Genomic DNA, 22740 nt, shown 5'->3' on the forward strand with positions numbered 1-22740 from the left:
GGTTTAAATTTAATCACCAAAACAGACACATATAGACCAACAACACCCTCTTGACTTGAGTAGGTCACCTGGTCTGCGTGCGTGTGTTTAGGTTAAATGTATTCAAACCAATACCTACAAGGGTGCTTCTAAAGGCACCTGACCAAACAGCTGTTAGCATCCAAAAATATTGTTGACTCAAGTCAATGATTTTTGACTTGAGTTCTCTATAAGCACCAGTTTTTAATGTGGGTGACCTTCACCTTCGTTTACTTCTTCCATCTTCTTCTTCCAACAAAAAAGGAATCCTAATCAAATCTTCTTCCAAAACAAAACCCTAGAAAAGAGTGCAACATTCTCCGGCAACGGCGACGGCAACGTCTCCGACACCTACCGGCGACTATTCTTTTATTCGAAAAAATCAATCCGGGTGATTTATTCATCATACAGCTGTGTTACATCTAATTCATAGCTTCTTTATATCATCTTTTGAAAAGAAATTAGGAAGATAACCATGGAAGAAGAGAGTTCTAAAAATTTAACAACTACATCGATTCCAACTCTTTCACCTAATTCCGGGCAAGGAGAAGTTTCTCATGAGGTATACAACCATTCCCCGATCCTATTTTATATGTTTTTATACGTGTTGTGTGAGTTTTTGAAAAAATCAAATTGAAACTTCGGTGACGCGGACGGACTGAACCAGTCCGGTACTTATCAGTCACTAACGGATCGGTCTATCCGTTTATAAATGAAAGGGCACGGACTCAGAAGTCCGTGATCTTGTAGATATGGACGGATAGGCTGATCCGTCATTAGCTGATAAATCCTGGACTCGTTCAGTCCGTTCCATCCTGAAGTTTTTTTTTATCTTTAAGTGTTTTTTATGTTTTTTTCACCTTTTGACAGATTCCGGACCTTAATATTGTTCCTATTGAAGAGGAGTACCATGCCGAAGAAGAAAATCGACCTTCAAATGATGGGTGTCAATTTATTAGTATTGATGTTGGTGAGTATTTTGTGACTGAAGATGTTTTTCAAACTAAAGAGGAGTTAATCGTTTGGGCTCAAGAAATTGGGAAAAAACATAAGTTTGTAGTATTGACCTCTAGGTCAGGTAATAGAAAAGGGGGACAGAAACCCCGGTTAGAATTATGTTGCGAAAGAAGTGGAGTATTTCGTTCACATGAGAAGAAGGATTTAGTTCCAAAATCCCATCAACCACCTATAAAGAAAAGGAAATCGAGCACCAAAAAATGTCAATGTCCGTTCAAGCTCAAAGGAATACCGGGGGTTAATGACACGTGGAAAGTGTCAGTTGTGTCTGGAATCCATAACCACGAGTTAGCTGAAAGTCTTCTAGGTCACGCATATGTGAATAGGTTGAAACCCGATGAAAAAGCTGTTGTGAAACATCTATTAAAAATTGGTTCGAAGCCAGCTCAAATTCTTTCTCAAATTCATGAACAATTCAAGGATAACACATCAACGTTGAAAACCATTTACAATGCACGTGCGAACATACGTATGGAAAACCAAGAAGGAAGGAGTCCGATGCAACAAGTCATTAAGTTGTTGGTGGAACACCATTACGTCTACCATTTTTCAAAGAACGAAGACACTGATGAGGTAACAAATCTATTTTGGGCACATCCTGATTGTATTCTATTATTACAGAGTTTCCATACCGTGTTATTGCTCGATTGTACGTATAAAACCAACCGATTTAACAAGCCATTGCTTGAGATTGTCGGGGTAACTTCTACGTTGAAATCCTTCACCGCGGCCTTTACATTTATGGATGGGGAGACAACTAATCAGTACACATGGGCCCTTAATCGTTTGCGGACGTTGTTTTCTCCCAACTCAATGCCAATCGTGTTTATTACCGATCGTGAACTTGCATTGATTAACGCCATTGGTGAAGTCTTTCCAAATGCTCAAAGGTTGCTATGTACTTTCCACATCGACAAGTGTGTGGTAGCCAAAGTCAAAGGTCATTTCAAACAAGAACAATTCAATGTGTTTATGACAATGTTTCGAGCTATCATGTATGCTGAGACTGAAAGTGGTTATAATGAGGCGGTAGAAACTTTTGTGAAGTTTTGGTCAGACACACATCATAAAGATGTTAGTTATGTTCAAGATACCTGGTTGGGATTGAAAGAGAGATTTGTGACTGCATGGACTAACGGGGTTATTCACATGGGAAATACTACAACAAATCGTGTGGAAGGTGCTCATTCCAAATTGAAGAGATATCTATGTAGCTCCGAAGGTAACTATGTTACGTGCTGGGAATTTATGCATATCATGACGGAAACCGAGACATGTGAAATTATAACATCTTTTGAGCACAGTCGTATTAAGGTGAAGGAAGGGCATCAAATCAAGTTTTTTAAAGAGCTACGTGGTTATGTCTCGCACGCGGCATTAGATCTTATGGTAGATGAGATCGACCGTGCAAATGGGATTGATATTAACGTTCAAAATTGCGGATGTGTTCTAAGGTATGTCTATGGTCTCCCTTGTGCTCATGAGATGGTATCTTTAATGAAACAAGATAAGGTATGTCCAAAGGACATCATTCACCCACAGTGGACCAAGCTATCCATTAACCCGACTCCGCCGATTCATAATGATCTTGACGCATCACATGAGATGGAGCACCTTTATTCGAATATGCAAAGTGTGTTGATGAATGTGTTCCCTCCACTCATGGTACTTAAGGTAGATATTAAAACTTGTTAAAAAAACAAGAATAACAATCAAAATGTACGGTAGATGTTAAAACTTGTTAAAACAAGAGTAACGATGTTCAAACATAGATCAAATTGTACGATACACATCGTTCACAAAAAGCAATTCAAAATAACGAGACTACACTTGAGATTCTAAACCATAATATATGCCTTAATATAATACTTCATTCCCTTTGTGATTTCCTCGATTTCTTCACCGTAGCTTTTCTAGACGATCTTCTTGGTTCGGGTTCTGATTGAGGTTGATGAGGACATTCGGGAAGCGGCATTTCAGCCCTCGCATTAGTTAGGATTTCAAGCCCTAACGAAACGTCAGACGCTTGAATCGCTACAATGGCACGATCAATTCCATCTCTCTAAAAAAACAACAATGGATTAATAACAAATTAGGTAACAAATTATAGCTACAAATTCAAAAGTAACAAAACAAAAGAATGATAAATCGAATACTCACGTAGTACGATACCGAACCTATGTACTGTTCTGGTCTATTGGATTTGTACAAAGCTGGGTTTTGTACAAACGGGTGAGATACTCTCTTGAACCAATGGTTATACTGAGCGCTTGCCTCCCACGGAGCCAAAGATACCTCCTTCGGTCTATCACTCATGTTTAGTAGGTGATCTTCCCAACGCCCCCAATAAGAAGCCACATTACCAAAGTTTTTAGAATCTCCATCCTTCGACACCTTTTTTGGTCGAATCGGTTCTTTAGGGATGACTTGAACCAACCCAAGTTGCCTTAACACCCTATCAGGGTGATAGGGCTCGGCAATATCGTTAACCGCGATGCAACCAGTGTAAAAAGAGTATTCAGGAAGTGGTAGTGCATCATCAGACGATAAGGGACGATAAGGGACGATATGGGTCCCAAATGACCTACATGATACAGACGTTTAACGAGTGATTCCTATAGCATACGTCAGGTATTATAGAACACAGGAAAAATTAATAAATAAAATACATACATCTCTCTCGGTCAGACCGTCCAATTGCTCACGAGTGCTTCCTAGAGCACATGCCTTGTTGCCTTTCAAGACGTGTTCCTCCCATTTATACATCCGGGGCACGTTAGATGTAGGATCATATTTTGGGTTGGGAACAGACACCCCAAGTTTGAAGTGTTCATCGATCCACGCCTACAAATGGAATGTTAAATACACATTTATTATTCGCTACTCTAAAATAATAAAGAAATAATTGAGAGACAAAAATAAATATGAAATTACCTGAAATAAAGTAAGATAACCAGCCAATTGATTTCCTCCCCTCGAAGCAAAACCAATCTGCCGATAAAGATAGGCAAGCGCCGCTGTTCCCCACGAGTAACTCGAAATATCATCTAAGTTCTTCAGATAACGTAGATAGAGAAAAGGAACCTTAGTTGCACTCTTATCAGCAAAAAGAGTACAACCAAAAAGATGCAAGAGGTATGCCCGTGCAACAGCATCTTTGACATGTTCGGGGTCATCCTCTTTCGACCCACTGCATTGCTCCCTCAACCACTTGAGCTCCACAGACTTAGATTTACCTAAGTGCAGTTTTACACCTTCGTAATCTAATTGTAAATAACGAGAGACTAGTAATGCATCTGGATCTTTTGTATCATCGTCATCGTCATCGTCATCGTCATCGTTCAAATCTTCATCATCCGTCTTAGACAGAACAACAGGTTTACCTTCAATTGGAAGACCACATATGCGATACACATCCTCTAACGTGATCGTCATCTCCCCGAACGGCATGTGGAAAGTATTTGTGTCCTCGTACCACCGCTCTGTAAATGCCGAGATTAGAACACGATCTAGCTTGGTGTATGAATATTTGGCGATGTGGGCCAATCCCGTGTTCCGGACTCTCTCTCGAACACTTTGACACTCAGTTTCGAGGTCCCACCCATTCGTCTTCTTCAAAGCAGTACCCACAACTACGGCAGACGCATGGTTGTGTAACTTCAGCACCGGCCTCTCCTGAAAATAAAAAAGATATTGTTTTAGATTGATGATTAACAAAATTTTATCATAACTACTAAAATTAGAAAATAATATTTGCTTACCGGTTTGTTCCAAATCGTATAAGCAACATGATTCTTGAAACAAGGTAGAAGCGAACGATCTATCGGACCTCCAGAGTACGGGTCTGAAAATGAAGATGACCCCCCTACTTCTGTTTCTGCTGTCGAAATAGGAGGCTCTGTTTCGTTCTCATCTCCTTGCGTTCGTCGTTGCTTACGTGGTGGCATAATAACTTTTGAATAATACGCGTATGTGATGCACAAACAATAAATAATCAAAATATGTTTTCCTACTCTAAATTAATGAAGGAAAAATTAGACGTATCGCTACAAAAAAGGTCATTCAAAATAGGCACGTATCGCTACAAAAAAGGTCATTCAAATAATGAAGGAAAAATGATGAGAAAAATAAAGAAAGAAAAATATGAAAGATTAAAAAAAAAAAAAAAAAAAAAAAAAAAAAAAAAACTAAGGTCCCGGATCAGGTAATCCGGACCCTTTAAGTCCGGAACGGATTACCCAGTCCGTCACGGACTCAAAAGGGAGTCCGTTTCTTTGTACTAAGTCACGGATTAGCTGATCCGTGACTAGGAAGACAAGGACGGACTGGACCAGTCCGTCCGAGTCGTTCCAGAACGTTCATAAACCTAGGGCAGTACACATGGGCATCAAACATTCACAAAAAATGCTCTAAATATGTTCGAAATTGAAGAATACAACATTCTAAACATGTTACAACACACTATTAACATCCCCAATCAATCAAACAACAAATTTATTCAAAAAAATTATAAAAGTTAGGGTTTTTGAACCAACCTTGAAGGAGTAATTGTAGCTTTGTAGCTTGATTTCAACTTCGTCTCCACCAAATGATTATTGATTCTAAGAGTTAGAGAGTCGAATGACTTATTCTCAGCAAAATTTGAGGGAGATTAGTGAGATTATGAGCGATTTGATGAGGGTAAAATTCGGTTTTGGGTGAGCTTAGAGAGAGAAAGTTTAAAATCCCCAATTTTGGATGGATTTTGTGAGAGATGGATGGAGGGGGGTTAGGGTCAACAGATAATAGACGGTGCCTACATACTTGAGTGGTGCCAACAGAGAATAGAGCGGTTGGGCGTGGTGCCAACAGAGATGGATGCTAACAGCTGTTTGGTCAGGTGCCTTTAGAAGCACCCTACCTACAAAGGCTCTGCTCCAACAAGTACCCACACTTCCCCCTCTCTCCACCTAATTCCCATCACACTTCCCCCACTCTCCACCTAATCCCCTTTCTCTCTTCTTTTTTTCCCTATAAATTGGGCCTCAAGCTCCCTAATCCCCACTTCCATCTCTCTCCACCTTTCTTCTTTCTCTAGAAAACAAAAAGACTTTCCACTTCTTCATTCACTTCCCAAAACTTCTCTCTTGTTTCTCTTGAAAACACAAAAATTATTCTTTGAAAGATTACTTACCATTAACCTTTTGATGTCAAATGAATTGAGCGAAACACTTGAACCTCTTTCTCTCTCTCTCTCTTAAACCTTTTTCTCTCTCTCTCTATTACATGAAATCGAATTCGACTAAAATCTCCTGAGTATTAAGTATTAACAGAGAGTGCTGAATAGATTAGGAGAACTAGAGAATTATTCTTGTACAATTACTTGGAAATTGGTCCATCTTCTTTCTTACTTTTCTTCCATCTGCAAAAAACAAATCAAAACAAAAAAATGAAAAACACATTGAAATCCATTAGAAAAATTACTGTAGCATCTTTTGGAATGTGATAAAAAAAAATGCAGATTCATGTGCTTTTGTGTTGTTATACAAAAAAACCAACGCAGCACAATTTTTGTCCACCTTTCCATTTAACTAAGCCTCACTTTGAACTAAAAAAAAGGGACTGCCATAAAATTTCTAAGATTTTGTTGATTATGCCTAGTCTGGCCGGCTCCTTTCGAGTAACTAAGCCAAGTTAAGGTGAGTTCCTTGTGTAAACCTAAATACTCAATGTTTGGCTGAGGGTCGGCTCGGGCTACCCCTTCCCCGAACCCGAGTTACTTGTCGGGGCAGCCGCGGAGTCAGGCAGGATAGGATAGTGTACAGGTGTCTGGTTCAATTTTAAACTTCACATAAGCAATTGTATAGACTTTTGCCTAATGAGGCAATGTGTTCATTAGTCAAACTACCATTATTCTCCTTTTATGTCTTTGGATTCAAAAATGAAGGGTCTCAAAAATTGGTCGAATTGGCCTATTGAGAAAGAAATGATCCGTGTAAATAGGAGTTGGTCACGTCGGCATTGTATCTGTGATCGGCCCATTTTTCTCGGATTGCTTAGCGTCGTTCTTATAACACGCTATTTATTACTCTCGAATTCCCCTCAAATCTTAAAAAATTGCATTCCTTAAAAAAAAACTTCTATCGATAATGGCTTATATGATCCTTGACGTAATTAATCTCTTGTGACCATTTTAATTATCAATTAGACGCAGTGCTAGGTCATTTAATAAACTAGTGTATAACTATATTGGTTGACATTCTTCTGGCATGGTAAACTAGTGTGCAACCTAATTGGTATACATTATTCTGACATGATAAACTAGTGTAAATCCCATCTAGTCACTACTTTTGAATGATCAACCATAAAAAAATTTATTGTTGATCATACAAAAGTGATGAGTAGATGGGGTTTTCAGGCACTAGATTAATTTGTTGTTCATTTGTAACAAAAAATAAAAATAAAAAAAATTGTTTTTATAAAAGTAAAATTTTGTTTTTGTAAATCATTAACAAACAAATTTTAGGAAGTTATATATTCACGGGTCCCCTATATTGGTCTGAGACATACTATCTAATCAACAAATTAGTATGAGACTTGCTATCTAACAAGCTGGTATGTAAAAGGTTCATCACAAGTTCAATGCACCCACATGTTTCTTTCATTTTCCCTGTAACTAACTCCAACCCGTTTCTCACTTTCCTCACCTCCTCTCTTTCTTTCTCTCTATGTATTTTACATGTAAGTTAGAAGTTTGGTTGTAAACCTCTGGTAGTATGTTTGTTTAATATTACTAGAAGATTCTTGTACATATTTTTAGTTTCGTGAATATGACAACGTTTAGTGATGCTGTAAAATTCTTGTAAGGAAAAATATATGTTTACCCGAATTTATTTTTTCATAAAATTAATATATGGTATGCACGGGACTTTCATTCATAAAAAAATGTATTCAAAAAGTAAATTGAGCGGGTAGAGTTGTGTTATTAGAGTGGCAAAAAGTGCCTATGTGAGTCCGTGAGTCTTTCCCACCAAAAAAAAAAAGAACTTCTCAAGAAAGAATTATTTTTCTTTCATAAAAAAAAAAAAGAATTATTTTTTCCCATGTTATTTCCTAATGTTGTTAAGTATTTGGAATTTTCGAAGTATTTTTTGTGTTTGGCTTTAACAAAACACCAAGAAATACAAACAAATTAAGTTAACAGTTGGGTATGGTCTACCACTTCTTGGTTAAGTAGTTGGACATTTAATCTCCAGGTTCTAGGTTCAGTTCCTGGTAAAATAGAAACTAATCTTGGGATCCTTCATCATTTTTTTTGTTCCAAAAATACTTTAGCTGGATTATTGTAATTTGAATGTTCAAAATATATTCACGTAGAGAAATGTTGTTTGATCCAATCTGACAGTCCGACTTAAGCTGGAGATTTGATGTGGCCCACCACATCTGGCCAAATTGCGTTCGTCGAGATAGTGTGTGTTTTTCCTCTCTCTATTGAACTTCAGATCCTCCCTTCATTTCGAGAGAGAGACCGAGAGTGATCGGGAGAGAGAGAGGGTGAACTGTTGGACAAAAAAATACATCTCTATAAGTCAATCTTAATTGACTATTATTTTAAGCCTTAAAGCCGCGACCAAAAATCAAGTTTTCAGAACCAAAATGAACTACTAGACTCTTATGAGAGTCAAAAATGACGTTGGTTCACTAGTTGAGGGTCAAAGCAGAATTTACTTGTTCGCAGGGGCGGAACCAGGATTTTTAGCTAGTCGGGGCAAGCTTTTAAATATGATGTATTAAAGAAAAAAAATTAAAAAGTTATTTTAGGGTCTATTGTAGAAGCTGGTAAAATTTGAAGGCCATTTTTGTGAGTTATTCATATTACAAGGACAAAACGAGAATTAGTCTCAAGATGTCTTAAAAATGCCCCCCAAAAAACTTTAAGGACACCTCTTCCCTACACAAACTTTGACTTAATGGAGGCGCCTTTCTTAGGTATTGGAAGCGTCTTTAACCCTTACCAAGGGAGGAGCCAAAAAAACAAAAGTATATGTAGATGCCATGGGAGTCAACTCATGACCTCTGGCACCCAAGTTAGAGTACTAACCACTGAGCTACTTGTCTAACTCTATCTTATGTTTAACAGGAAGATATAAATTCGAGCCTGGGCCACTGCCTAGGCTGGTCTTCACATAGGTCCGCCTCTAGCCCTCTACTTGTTCGGCGTGGGCATTTTTCAAAAATCGAATCGAAACCAAACATAATCGGGATCCATTGATAAATATTTTTGTCGAATTGAGTTGAGCATTTGTATGTTCGCCCGAAACCATTCTTTTGACTGGGCCGAGTTCGGCCTTATTGGTTCGGTCACGAGCAATTCACTCTATAGTATAGAATAATTTTGTTAGTTGTGTTGTTTTTTCTCTAACAATTTGTTGCAAATTATTTTAGATGTTTAAATCCATTTTATGTGTCTGTGTGAATCAATCGTTGTACTTGTATGGTTATTCATTTATATGTAAACTTTGTACAATTGATGTCCCTACAGAAACTACACATGGGACTCACATGTGACATGACACCATTAGAGGGATAGCTTTTCAAAAATAAGGAATAGGGTTTTTGTTTCAAAAAGAAAAAAGAAAAAGAAGACTTAGTTTTATTTCTGAAAAAAGACTAGTACTACTTTGTTTGTGACAAATAACTTTGGCAGCTCTCTTCACACTTCCCTCACCCTCAACCTAATCCTCACCACACTTCCCTCACTCTCAACCTAATCCTCACCACACTTCCCTCACTCTCCACCCATCTTCTTTCTTTTTCTCTCTTTTTTTCCTATAAATTGGACACCTCCCTCTCATTGAATCCTCACCACACTTTCCACTCTGTCCACCTTTCTTCATTCTCTAGAAACACACAAAACTATTCCACTTCTTGAGTCACAAAACTTCTCTCTTCTTTCTCTTGAAAACAGAATGACTATTCCACTTCTTCAGTCGCTTACCTCCCAAAACTCAACATAGTCTGAGTACATACAAATTCGGTCCGAGAACGAACATTGATGATGAAGAAGTTGTGAGATTGTTACTGAAAATAGATGTCTCTGCTCAACCTTTCTCCTCAAACTCAATCAATTTTTACCTTCAAATATTTCCCAAGAGTCATTTATTTTCACTAACAATCTCGTAACTTCTTCTTTATCATTTTCATTTCCTTCAATTTTTTTCATTAAAACTTAAGTTCACATCTTCTCCCCTCGGGAAAACATTTTCCATCACCAACAACCATTTCCCAAAATCATCTCAACCGTCCATTTTTTCGGATGAAGAACCATTAAAAATCAGCATAGTCAGATTCGGAGACTTTGTTCAATTTATAGCTAAAGCAATCAAAAGACAAGGTCATTATGTTCTTGCTACTTCTCGGTCAAACTACTCTGACTATTGTCAACGAAATGGAATTGAAATTTTTCCAGTAAGTTTAATTCATGAATATATCACTTTTTAGATGTCTGACAAATCTTAACCACTGATTTTTGTTTGTCCTATGCAGAAATATTGATGCAATGTGTGATGAGCAACTCGATGTTATTTTAGTTTGCAGCTCAATTTTATCAACCGAAACTGTGTTACGTAGTATTCCGATACATAATATAAAACCTGATATATCATTTGCTGATGTTTTATCCGTCAAAGAATATCCTATGAATTTATTTTTGGAGGTAAATAAGTTTTCTCTTTTCTTTTTTTGTGATTTTGTGTGGGGTATTTTTTGTTATGTAAATAGTTCATGGAAGTTTTGATTTTCAGATTCTTCCACCAGAATTTGGGATAGTTCGTACGCATCCAATGTTTGGACCGGAAAGTGGAAAAACGGTTGGACGACTTTGCCCTTTATTTATGATAAAGTTGGAATTACCTAGAAAACTGCCCAAGAAAGGAAATGTGAAAAGTTTTTGAAGGAGAGGTTAGTTTAGTCGTTAAACATTACTTACTGAGGTATACATCTACTTTCATGGATGGGTTAGCCAAAGCAGGCAGCCAATTCATCACACATACAATTGGAAGGTGATAAGAAGTGCAAATCAAAGCCCCAAGGAAGTCTTAATATTAAATTTTCTCTAACTAATCTTAATGGGATAAAGGTTAAATAGAATGCCCTAGTGTTCTTCCTACTTATTTCCTCTATTTTGATTTCTTTGTTTTTCTCACATCTCGGTCGCTAGGTTATTTTTCTTTTCACATTCTTTTATATTGTAATTGTTTTTATTTCTCATGTTGAATTGTATTGTGAGTTTTTATTTTATGCAATTAGTTGATTAGTTTGAACCAACTCCTTTCGTTTTATTTTTGCATTACAACTTCAACTAAAATTTTAAAGTGAGAGTCACACAAGGTTTTTAAAATCACACCGTCACAAAGATAAATTATGTTCTTCTACCCAGAAGCATCAAAACAGGTGTAAGAAAGAAGAAATAGAAGTATATGCTTTCAATACAAATGTTATCTCAAACACATTTCAACTTGTGCATAAATTCTCGAAAAACCTAAACTCATTTATTTACGGTTTAGTTATGATGTTATGTTTGTAACAGACTAACTCATTTTTCGGGACTTATACTAAGTAATGCATATTCACAGTGTACACTTGAATACTATGTAAGAGTGTGAAGTGTCCAAAACTTTCGCCATGCCGAAAGCACGAATTATTTGTATTGAAAAGGAACACAATCAACTATTTCTTCTCCAAAAAAATATATAGACTAAAATAAAATTTCTACTGAAAAAGGAACAGAATTCCTCTTAATTGGCTAAAGCAATCATTCGTTTATATTCAACTGACTCATAGGAGATTAACAATCGATAGATGCTCACCTTAATGTTGTTAAGTCATATATTTATATAAAATCCTCTTAATGTCTAAATAACTCAAGTCAAATTTCATAAAATCATAAATGTTTATTTTCTTTTGATTTGTAGCATTTGATTCATTTAGCTTGTACTTAATGCCCTCGAGCCAGATGATTGAAATTCAATTTCAGACAACAAGTAAAAAAGAACAATCTTTCAACAAAAACGAAAAAAAATCCCACTTAAGATAAATAAAGGCCTAATTCTAGTTTAACCCTTAACTTCTAACTGCATTCGCTCTGGTCCTGTGAGTTGACCAACTCAAATATTAGCCTAGTTTTAACTATTGTCTCAAATGGTTGTCAGGTTCAATTTTTCTTTCTCGTTTATATCCTTTACTTTTTCTTTATTCGAACTTTTTTTTCTTTCTTTAAACGTTTTTATCTTTCTATATACTTTGCCTTCTTCTTTCTTTCTCCACATGGACTTCCATCTGAGAAGTAACCAAGGAAAAATCACAAAACACGTAAGAAGAAAAAGAAGTCTCTAATACATGCTCTAAATTAAGGTTACCCCGCTATTGATTTCTCAAACTCAACCAGAGACTCCACTAAAAATGAAATCACACGGCACCCCTTGCATGATGTATAAACTTTTCCAAGCATTATATAATTTTAAACTTGCCAAACTGACATATTCAAATCCTAACTTTAAATAACCTAGACTATGAAAACTAACTGATATTTTATATACCTACAAAAGATAATGTAAGAGAAAACTAGATAATCTACCTTGTTCAAAGTCGGCCCCAATATCTTTTCCATCTTAAAGGAGGGGCACATCCATAAGGGCCTAAAAGGTCCATATGCAAAAGACTAAGTACTACTATTTGTTATTTGTTTTTTGTTGAAGAATCACAATACAAAATTATAAAATAAAATAAAAAAAGTATTTATCAATGGCATTGATACGTCAAAAAGATAAAATATTCTCATTACTGTCTTAAATTTTTTTCAACAGGAACAAAAATCTCAATCTCAACCAAAATAGAATCAAAATACACATCCAATAGATGATGAAACAAGAGGTATGATCATTGCGAATTCGGAGGTATGACAGAACATAAAAGTTCATAAGCCAAAGATATTATTTCTTCCCTGGACAAAAAATTTAAACGCAAAATTGAGGTCTTAGAATTTCGTCGTTATCTTGTTTGATTTTGCGAGTTTTAACAAGGGCAACGGCAAAATCAATATAATCTACTACAACCCCATTATTACCAGTTCAAATGAAGAAGCTTCAGGTACGAAGATAATAAAAAGAGAGGCAGGTCGAGATTAGTTCACAACATCAAGTACCAGCTTTCGGGATTTGAGGACTGACCACCTCAAACGCCTGTAGTAAGCAGCTTGGAGAAGTGCGAGGGAAAGAACGAATATCCATTTGAACCCCATCTGCAGTTTTAGATCAAAGTGAGAAACATAGTAATATTCACGATGAGAAGCAGTTGCGTTCGAGACATGGGCTGAGTCCAAAGAGTCTCGCGGGTCACTAAGAAGGGGACTCGGTCATCATGTATAAACTTGATGGTATTAAGTAAATTCTCTCTCTTCTAACCCAAAGAAAGAAACAAGAGAAGTGAAATCATGTCGAGTCTGAACTTACTACTAGGGTAAAAACATACAAATCAAGAACTGATGGAATGAAAGCAAAGAAAAAGTCAGACACCAATTTACCAGTTTCCTTTCTTCCATTTCGGGTTCTGCTGCCCAAGTCAGAAATGATACAACATCTTTACCCATCTGCACAAATATAACGAATTTAAGCTTGTCTGTTTTAATAATTTAATTAATATTATGATGACGTCGTTCTTGGTATAAAATATTGCAGGGAAAGGATCATAAAGAGCACACCTGAGCTTCTGTAGCAGGAGTACCATCTTCATACTCAACAGCACCATCAATAAGCATTTTTGGCATCGCAATAGCTCCACCAGGGAAGTAAGGATTGTAGTGAAGGCCTTCACGAATCTAAAATTCAAAGACAGATTTGACTAAATAATTAATGAGAGTTCTCATCATCATTAAAGGAACAGGAGCCAAATTTACTCAAAGTTTATACTAATCAAAATGCTATCAAAATTTTTTCTTTTTGAAACTTTGAATGAATATATATATATATATATATATATATATATATATATATATATATATATATATATATTTGAAAGATTTGATTAAATTGAATGAATATATTTAAGGAAAAGGAAAAATATTTACAAGGGGGAATGGTTATGGAATCTCTCACGATATCCATGCCTCCCAATGGACAACTACATCTAGGAATGTTACATTCTTATATTTATCTAGCTTCCTAATCCATGAAAATAAAGTCCATTTAATGTCTTCAATGCCAACATTGCTTGATAAGTTCTATTCCTTGAAGATTTTAGTGTTTGTCTTTCCAAATGTTCCAAAAGATAGCTGCTGCCAGACTTCTTTTCTCTTCTTCACAATGGAGCTAAACCTTAGGATGCTGGTCCAACCAGTGCAGATGCTCCTCTAGTCGACTATGTTAAGCAAAAAAGGCATTAGCTATTCATGCACCTAACCATTTTCGAGCATAAGCAAGTGCTCTTAACCTTTGAGGAAACACTTAAAGGACTAAACTATGAGTTCTGCTGCGTAAACTCGAATGCATGTGGTACTTATTACCCATAACCCTTTTTTGCACCACAACAATATTATTGGTTATGTTTGTCAAAGAAACACATTTCCTATTGATATTCAACTGAAGTTCCTATCTACATTCAAAAGCAAATCCTCTTTATATTGAAACAATTCAAGTTATGTTCTTGTTCATATAGAAAATTGGTTAGCCTCCCTAATATCTTCATAGAAAATAAGGAATAACGGAGTTACCGAAACACCAGCAGGAGGCTCACGGTATCCCGTTAGGAGGGCAAATACATAATTTTGACCATTGTGACGAGCCTGAAAGTATGATATACACCATGTTAGGTAGTTGCTCATATTGGATTATCAAACGGAAAAACAATGTAGAGTACCAGATTACCTTAGTGATGAGACTTAGATCTGGAGGATATGCTCCTCCGTTGGCAAACCTTGCAGCTTGTTCATTAGAATATGGCTGAGGAAATCGATCACTTAACTTACCAGGACGAGTAAACATCTCACCCTCATCATTAGGCCCGTCAACCACCTCAATCTCAGCAGCCATAGCCTTTGTCTCTTCTTCTGTATATGCAACGCCCACAAGATCACGGTATGAAATTAGAGACATTGAGTGGCATGATGCACAAACTTGTTGGTAAACCTGATGACCACGTCGAATCCTGCTCATGTATGATTTAAATCAAGAGTCACTCACCATTCATAACTATCATGAGAAACCATCCAAAATTGCCTCGGGCAGACATTTTGGACAATCTTATAAACATATTTATTTTCTGTCAAAAGATCAGTGTAAATCACACCACTACAGAAGTAAAAAAGTATGTAACTTTTTGTACTAAATGTTAAGTATGTGATTTTATCAGATAATATGGTCTCATGTTCGAAAAAAAAAATTTACTCACGATGCATGATCATAGGAGCTTAGAATGCCTTTGTGGGGCCAAGGGTACTCTGGACACTCTAAACCATGCTCGGCCTCGTCAGCGGATGCTACAGTTGTGAATCCCAAAAGCCCAGAAACACCTGCTCCAATGAGAGCAAATGCTCTTAGGGACTTCATTCCAGCAGATCCAGCTCCATCTTGATCTTGCTTTGGAAAAATAGATGATAATACTGGAACCTATCGATAAAAGTAAATATTTAGCGAATAGTCAAAACATTTGTAGTAGTTGCCTACTTATCTTGTGGAGAACGAAAGTTTCTTAGGAGTAGAACTTTTATTTGGAATGACTTTCTCTAACTAGCATTCAGTTTTTTTCTCGAAACGTGAAACATCTGAATGTAACATAAAGAATAATCAGGATAATAAACAAAAATTGTTGCGAAATAGTAAAATATGCTGCTACGCCATGTGCACCCAGACAAAGACCCCGACAAAATGAAGAAGCTCAACTGTTTGTAATCAGTGTGATAGCACTCGTCAAGGTATAAAACCATATACAGTGCAAAAATTTCACTTTTCAGAGATACCCGTGAACACCATTACAAATAGGCTTCAACTAATATCCAAATGGTAAGCACAAATTTTACCATTAAGTGTATAAATGTCATACATCTAGAGAATTTCTGATAATGAGCACCGAAGATTCTTATGAAGCGTAAAACCTAAAAAACGAAATCAACTATGTGCATAAATAGACTACTTAATCTAAATGAAGCAGTGCCCAAAATCGTACCGATCTAGGTCATTTTATGTGTAGACTATTTAGTCTCTAATTGATAAAATTATATTCATTAAGGAACCTAAAATGAATCGATTATTGGACTTCTAGAGACAAAACACATAGGGAATTCCAGAATCTGATTAGTTTTCTAGGGTTTTCAAATACTTATATCTTCAAAGTCAATATTAAGTTAAATCTTTGATTAGTGAAAATAAACCAATAGAAATAGATAGATTCTTACGGAAGATTGAGACTGAAATTTCTTCCTCAAGAGTTGATGAATCGCTCTTCCAGCAGCAGCCATTGTTGGATTTCGTGGCCAAGTGCTTCACAAAACCTAAAAAAGGAATTCAAAATGAGAATCAGAGATTGAGATACAATCCAGATTAATTGAAACAAATACCGATCGAAAGGAAAAAGGAGAAGAAGAAGAATAAGAAAATTCCTAACCTCTTTGGGGATCGTTAGAGAGAGAAAGTGGTAGAAAAAGGACCGGCTAATCCCGTTCTCGGCTTAGCTAAGGTCGTGTTTGTTTTTTCCAAGGGCTGAGGCAAAATGGCTAAGGTCGTGTTTGTTTTTTCTAAGGGTTGAGGAATAGGTCTTTCAAACTCTTTGTCCATTCGAACTCCCAGACCTAATCATGTGAGATATTTTAAAAATTCTAGTGTCTGGAACCCGTTCAATCCGTCAAACATTTCAGGTTTGTTATCGAGAGATCGGGTCTCGAGTTTTCAATGTTATAATACATTTAATATTTAAAAGTTTATTAATCTATTTTATACATCTATTACAAAAACAAAACCAACCACCAGAACCCAATCAATTTCTGTGTTAACCGACTATTGATTTCTCCAAACTCACCTAAAGCTTCTTCGGAAAATGAAATCACATGACACGTCCTGCATAACAAGTTGTATAAACTTCTCTTAGCGATACGAACTACTAAACTTCCCAAACTACGAAGTTAAATTCCAAACTTCAAAATATTTTATCGGGATAACTCAAGAGAGCATATAAAAATTAGGCCGGTGTTACAGGGAAATAAAGAAATTTTCCGGGGTGTGAAGTTTTGGTTGTTTCTCCAAACAACCAAAACCTAATACTTTTCATCGTCTTATCTCTTTCACCTATTGCCACCATTTCCGGTGACCCTCCATTTCCAGCGACAACTTCTTTTTTTTCTGTCATCTTCATCTCCGGCGAAGCCCTTTCGCCAGAGGTTTCCAGATTCGTCTGGAAACCAAACCAGATCTGCTCGTCTAGTTTGAAGGGCAAACCAAATGAGTCTGGTTTGCTATTCAAACCAGACTCGTCTGGTTTGCTCCGGCGAAGGGGTTGTTTCCCTTCGCCGGAGATAGAAGAAAGAGAGAAAAAGATAAGAGATATGAGAGAGAAGAAAGAGAGAAGAGGGGGTGAAGAAAGAGAGGCAGAAGAGAGAGAGAGATAAAGATGATGAAGTCGTCGGCGACATCCGTCGGGCGACTTTTTGCTGGCAACTTATGAGGTGCGTTTGGTTTTAGTTTTTTTGGTTTTTCACCGTCTTCTCCGAAAACTTTTCTGCTTTCCCCAAAACGTTGGCGTGAATTTTTTTTTTTTTTTTTACAACCGAACTCATAGGCGTTTGAGACACGTGCCCCACAACCTAAGATAGGTTCTCTTTAATGGAGTTTTGTTTTAATTAGAGACAAATTACTAGATAAAAATGACACAATACAAATGTTTGCATTGCCATTGTGGACAGATAACCAAGCGTCCACTTTTTTTTTTTTTTGATGAAAACCAAGCGTCTACTAGTTTGAATACAATTTGATGTGGGTGATGGTATTTTTATTTTAAACCCAGTGTTTGCTCCGTCTTTTTTTCTTTTACAAGTAAACTCGTTTTAGCAAATACACTTTAACTAACTATAATTTTCCTCGTGTGTTTGATTTTCACCCTATATTTATTAAGTACTAGGTATAACCCGTGCCTCCGGCACGGTGAAAGGCATATCTATAAACACTGTACTCGGGATATAAACATTCAAAGAACAATAAATTTTGTTCGATATTCTTTCTATTTAAAGTGTCTAGAAAATGGAAGAACCCAATTCTTGTTATAAGATGTAAAGGCACATATGAAGAAAATTCAAAACAAACAGCAGAAGTTCATCACTGGTTCTCAGTCAGCAAAAAACGTTGTAGCAAAGTGAGTAAATTCACAATAGATTTATCTAGGTATAACTTGTGACCGTAGGGCACAAACAGTTGACAAAAAGAATCGTGACTACGTTGTTATTCCAATATAAATATAGTACAATACAAAGAATATTTACGTTACAAAATGGAAAAACAAAATTATACATGGTTAACAAATTATACATGGTTAACACTAATTAGTAATCTTTTTGTATCAAGTCGTATATAATAAATCTCAACCGTCCCATGCCAAGAACAACTCTAAGGCCATGAACAATCTAGCCAACTTGCCCTGAACAATCTAGCCAACTCGTATGTATATGTAAATCTACACGTAAGGGTAATCATCATTGACATCATAATTCTGCAAACATTTTATTTGAAGGAACTTAGATCCTTAGGTAATTATCAGTTTCTAACGAAATTCCAACATTCAAAAGTAATGGAAAAGATTATTATCCAAGTTATCTCAAATAGAAATGACCATGTATTATTACTACATTAACTTCTGATGAGAATGACATAATCAACCACACTAAAAGGTCATGTTACTGTTTAACCGATTCAGCAATTTCAGCTTAGGATCAAGATGGGGAAGTTTGATGTCGAATAGGACGATACATGAGAAGGTATTGCTAAATATTGTCACTTAAAAGAAATAAAGACATGTTTATTACATTGTACTAAACAGATACGACCATATGAAATTGCCACATTACTGGTACTGTTTGTGCTGATTGCTGGCAGAATACATTAACTGAACTGCCAAAATGGGTATGCCGTGGTTAGATCTGTTCAGCTATCAATCAACAGAACTTTCTACAGTGCCTATAGAGTGTTCAATATAAACAACCAAGACAAAAAAAGCGATTATCATTTTTCTGGTTAATTAACATGAAATCCAAAAGAATTGTGACAATTATACTATTATTAGTTTATGGGAAATGATAGAGTTACTATTATTACCACTATTCATATAGAACTCAGAAGAACAGTTGTGATTCAAACCTTTGGTCTTTTCCCCTTAATTTGAGGTTTGTCTCACCCAATTTTCTCCTTTGAGCATAGGAAGTGGGTACAACCTTTGTCTGGACTTCATCCCCTGAGGATTCATGAGTAACCGGTGTCACAGCTTCTCCCTCTTGGTGCCCAATTTACTACTTACTCTCCTTTTTAACATATTATATTCCAAGATCTGACATATGCAAACGGTGTTGTTGACCTGATTTAACAAATTAACGCTGAAATTCAGATGGTGGCTAAGAAGCAAGGACTTTCTCCAACCATAAGTAGCAAACAGTGATACTCTGAGAGGCAGAGACGAAAAAGAGATAAGTGAGAAACCAACTTATAAAAGTCAAAACATAATAGACGCACTAAAAGCTGCAAAACGACAGTACTTCAGTAGAATCAGTAGGAACATGTAGAGGTGCTTCTAACCTCGACAGACCTTCGCCTCATAATCTCCGTATCTGCAACTCTTAGCCTAAAAAATATTGCTGCAACCTCTTTAATTTTTCTTTAGAATCCCTGTCACACAATAACATACGACGTTAAGAGAAAATACGAATTTGAAAATCAATAAAATCTGTCAGCAAGTCCTGTTCAAATTTGGGTATCTCACTGCCTAGAGTTGAAGACTATTTCGAGTTCCTACCATTTGAAGTTTAGGAACCTATAAAACACTGTAGTTATCTGGGTACTGATTGCCGTTAGTTATCTTCAAGGCTCGTTAGTTAATAATTGCTACTACTAACCAGGAAAAATTTACTTAACACAAAACTTCTAACAACACTATTTTGGAGTTTATTTAGGATGTCATGTCACCTAATGGAATCAAGTACAAGATACTTTTTTTATATCACCAAATAACTATTGTGGTCTTCCCACTTCCAATTGGATAATAGATATCAACCACTAAATTCTTGTGAAGCCGTATGAGTACCTGTTATAATTTTCAATAAAAACTAAATATAAACGCCTATGGTTGTTAGTGGTACCGCCAAAAAAGTAGCGATGTGAAACTGACTATAAAGTAAATATGACAGTAAATTATGAACTTACAAATTGAATTTGAGCACTCTTTGCAAGCCCGAGCATGAAGTTAGAGACACCACAACTTTGTAGAGAAAGGACAACCTCCAAAAGCATGACTTTTGCATTGTATACCTAGCAAAATAACCCCTAGCTGCGGCATTTCGGTTACTAACACTGCACTTATCGACATTAAGGAGCACGTACCAGAAGATCGAGTATACTCTCGTGCTGGAGAACCATATTATTATGTCATGAGAGAAAGTAGACAGTTTCTAAATATTCTAATCGACAGAGGTCCGACCATCTTCAGGTTTTTCTCCAGCGAAGATCAACCTTGGTAAAACCTAAAATTCATTATTCAAGTACTAAATTGATAACACCTAACCTAATCCTCCTCGAGACTCGTGAATTTCTTAAATCTCGAACTAATAAGAAATATGCAGAACTAATGAACTATATACCCCCGATTAGGCGTATGATGAATCTCGATTAATTAACAAAGATGAAGAGAATAAAGGATGTAAGCTTATACCCTGACATTATAAACTTCGCAGAGCCTATGATGTCCCTATTCCACAGACTGTAACAACAAAAACTATGTCATTAACTTTAACAAACATATAAAATCAAAATCAAACTAAACAATTAACCGATCTGGAAAAGATCACAAATTTAGATATTCTGATTATTAGGGAAATCTGAAGCCATATCTGTGAAGAGGAAGGAAGACGGACAATATTATAGGGTTTTGCTTGAGAGATAGTATGGAAAGATGAAGAAATTGTGAAGGCTGGATTATTTAACATCTGTTCTGCCTGAAAAAGTAAAAAATTCATGAGTTGTTAATGAGAGAAGGTTGAGGGTTGTTTCTTCTCAATATATATTAGTGAGTAATTATCAAAATCAAGAGAAAAAAGTAACCAAATTTATCAAGTCAGATGAGCTAATCTATAAATGCAAGAACAAAATGTAAACTTCAATTGAAGTTTTGATATGAGATATAAGAACTTACCCCAAGGACAGTAAAGATACTTACCCCAAGTGCTTCATATATTACTTCACATCATGAACCGAAAAACTGAAATCAATACAAAAGCAATAGCAATACCTTTCTCCACCAATTCCTGACGACATTCTATAAGCAAGACCACTTATAAAGTAGTTCAAAATTATATCACCTGGACATTTTATCAAACAGTTTGTGAGCACTGAATTTGATATCCAAATTATTTCAACAATTTGTGTAACAGAGAAACTCAACCAAATAAGCAACTAAGGTCAAATTCAAAAGGAAAAAGAAAGGGATAGTAGTTAACCTTGGATAAGTAAATCCAAATAAGCAACGTAGTTGTTATTGTTGTTGTAAATGATGGGTGATTACAGATTCTATAAAACTAAATTGAATTTCATATTACAGAGATGGAAATGGGATGAAGAGAGAGAGAGACATTTTGGTGAAGAAGATAAATGAGTTACTAAATAGAAAAAATTATTGAATTTGGAAGGCTTTAAGGCTTTAAGGGTAAGTGAATCTTAAATGAGTTTTTTGAAACCACACGTTAATGGAGAATGAAGAAGAGTAATGGAGAATGAAGGTATGAGAATGGACGAATGGAAATGGGAACGGTGGGAACAGTAGAATATAAAGGGATGGGCTTAAAGCACGTATTTGATATTATTACTATTAATTCACTAATTGTAATTAATAAAATATTACCCCTGAATGAGCTTATCTCTTTAAAATTAAAGGTAGGATTGTGGCTAACATTGGATGACACATGACTTTCTTATTATTAGTCTAATCTTGTCCACGTAAGCATAGTACTTATCCTAGTAAGCATGAGAATGAGTTATTTTTTATCCAATCAGCTGCATTTATTTTGTCCCAGTCATCACTAAGAAACCCTGTTTTGTTATATAGATAACTAGGTATAACCCGTGCCCTTGGGCACGGACAATTTCGTCAAACACTATGATATTTTATGGTATATAAGAAAAGGCTAAAACAAGTCGAAATGAGTTTGTTATGTTCTTATCATGTTAAAGCATTCAATTGATTTGTTTTTTGAAACCACACGTTAATGGAGAATGAAGAAGAGTAATGGAGAATGAAGGTATGAGAATGGACGAATGGAAATGGGAACGGTGGGAACAGTAGAATATAAAGGGATGGGCTTAAAGCACGTATTTGATATTATTACTATTAATTCACTAATTGTAATTAATAAAATATTACCCCTGAATGAGCTTATCTCTTTAAAATTAAAGGTAGGATTGTGGCTAACATTGGATGACACATGACTTTCTT

At 36.0% G+C, this 22740-nt stretch overlaps 2 protein-coding genes and 2 long non-coding RNA genes across 4 annotated transcripts; 2 read left to right on the plus strand and 2 right to left on the minus strand.

The window, feature by feature from the left end:
- Positions 1 to 154: 154 nt before the first annotated feature.
- On the plus strand, positions 155 to 2730 carry LOC147553425 (PKS-NRPS hybrid synthetase cheA-like). The gene is made up of 2 exons (XM_086668708.1): positions 155 to 580; positions 889 to 2730. Exons 1-2 carry the CDS (start codon positions 494 to 496, stop codon positions 2728 to 2730), a joined length of 1929 nt encoding a protein of 642 aa, XP_086524834.1. The 5' UTR covers positions 155 to 493.
- A 7010-nt stretch (positions 2731 to 9740) lies between these two features.
- LOC147553426 (uncharacterized) lies at positions 9741 to 11340 on the plus strand. Its single transcript, XR_015238469.1, has 3 exons — positions 9741 to 10482; positions 10561 to 10729; positions 10818 to 11340. It is a non-coding gene; the product is annotated as an uncharacterized LOC147553426 (long non-coding RNA).
- A 1589-nt stretch (positions 11341 to 12929) lies between these two features.
- On the minus strand, positions 12930 to 16884 carry LOC147553427 (cytochrome c1-2, heme protein, mitochondrial). The gene is made up of 8 exons (XM_086665305.1): positions 16669 to 16884; positions 16460 to 16555; positions 15457 to 15674; positions 14934 to 15213; positions 14780 to 14851; positions 13772 to 13888; positions 13595 to 13660; positions 12930 to 13312 (listed from the first exon to the last, which is right to left on the minus strand). Exons 2-8 carry the CDS (start codon positions 16520 to 16522, stop codon positions 13196 to 13198), a joined length of 933 nt encoding a protein of 310 aa, XP_086521431.1. The 5' UTR covers positions 16523 to 16555; positions 16669 to 16884; the 3' UTR covers positions 12930 to 13195.
- A 2368-nt stretch (positions 16885 to 19252) lies between these two features.
- Positions 19253 to 22045, minus strand: LOC147553428 (uncharacterized). Its single transcript, XR_015237008.1, has 6 exons — positions 21749 to 22045; positions 21541 to 21610; positions 20965 to 21247; positions 20460 to 20660; positions 19836 to 19925; positions 19253 to 19702 (listed from the first exon to the last, which is right to left on the minus strand). It is a non-coding gene; the product is annotated as an uncharacterized LOC147553428 (long non-coding RNA).
- Positions 22046 to 22740: the final 695 nt, after the last annotated feature.

The sequence above is a fragment of the Eschscholzia californica genome, unplaced genomic scaffold (assembly GCF_041429995.1).
Source record: "Eschscholzia californica isolate CP2 unplaced genomic scaffold, dmEscCali1.0.p SCAF_3, whole genome shotgun sequence".
Taxonomy (NCBI): domain Eukaryota; kingdom Viridiplantae; phylum Streptophyta; class Magnoliopsida; order Ranunculales; family Papaveraceae; genus Eschscholzia; species Eschscholzia californica.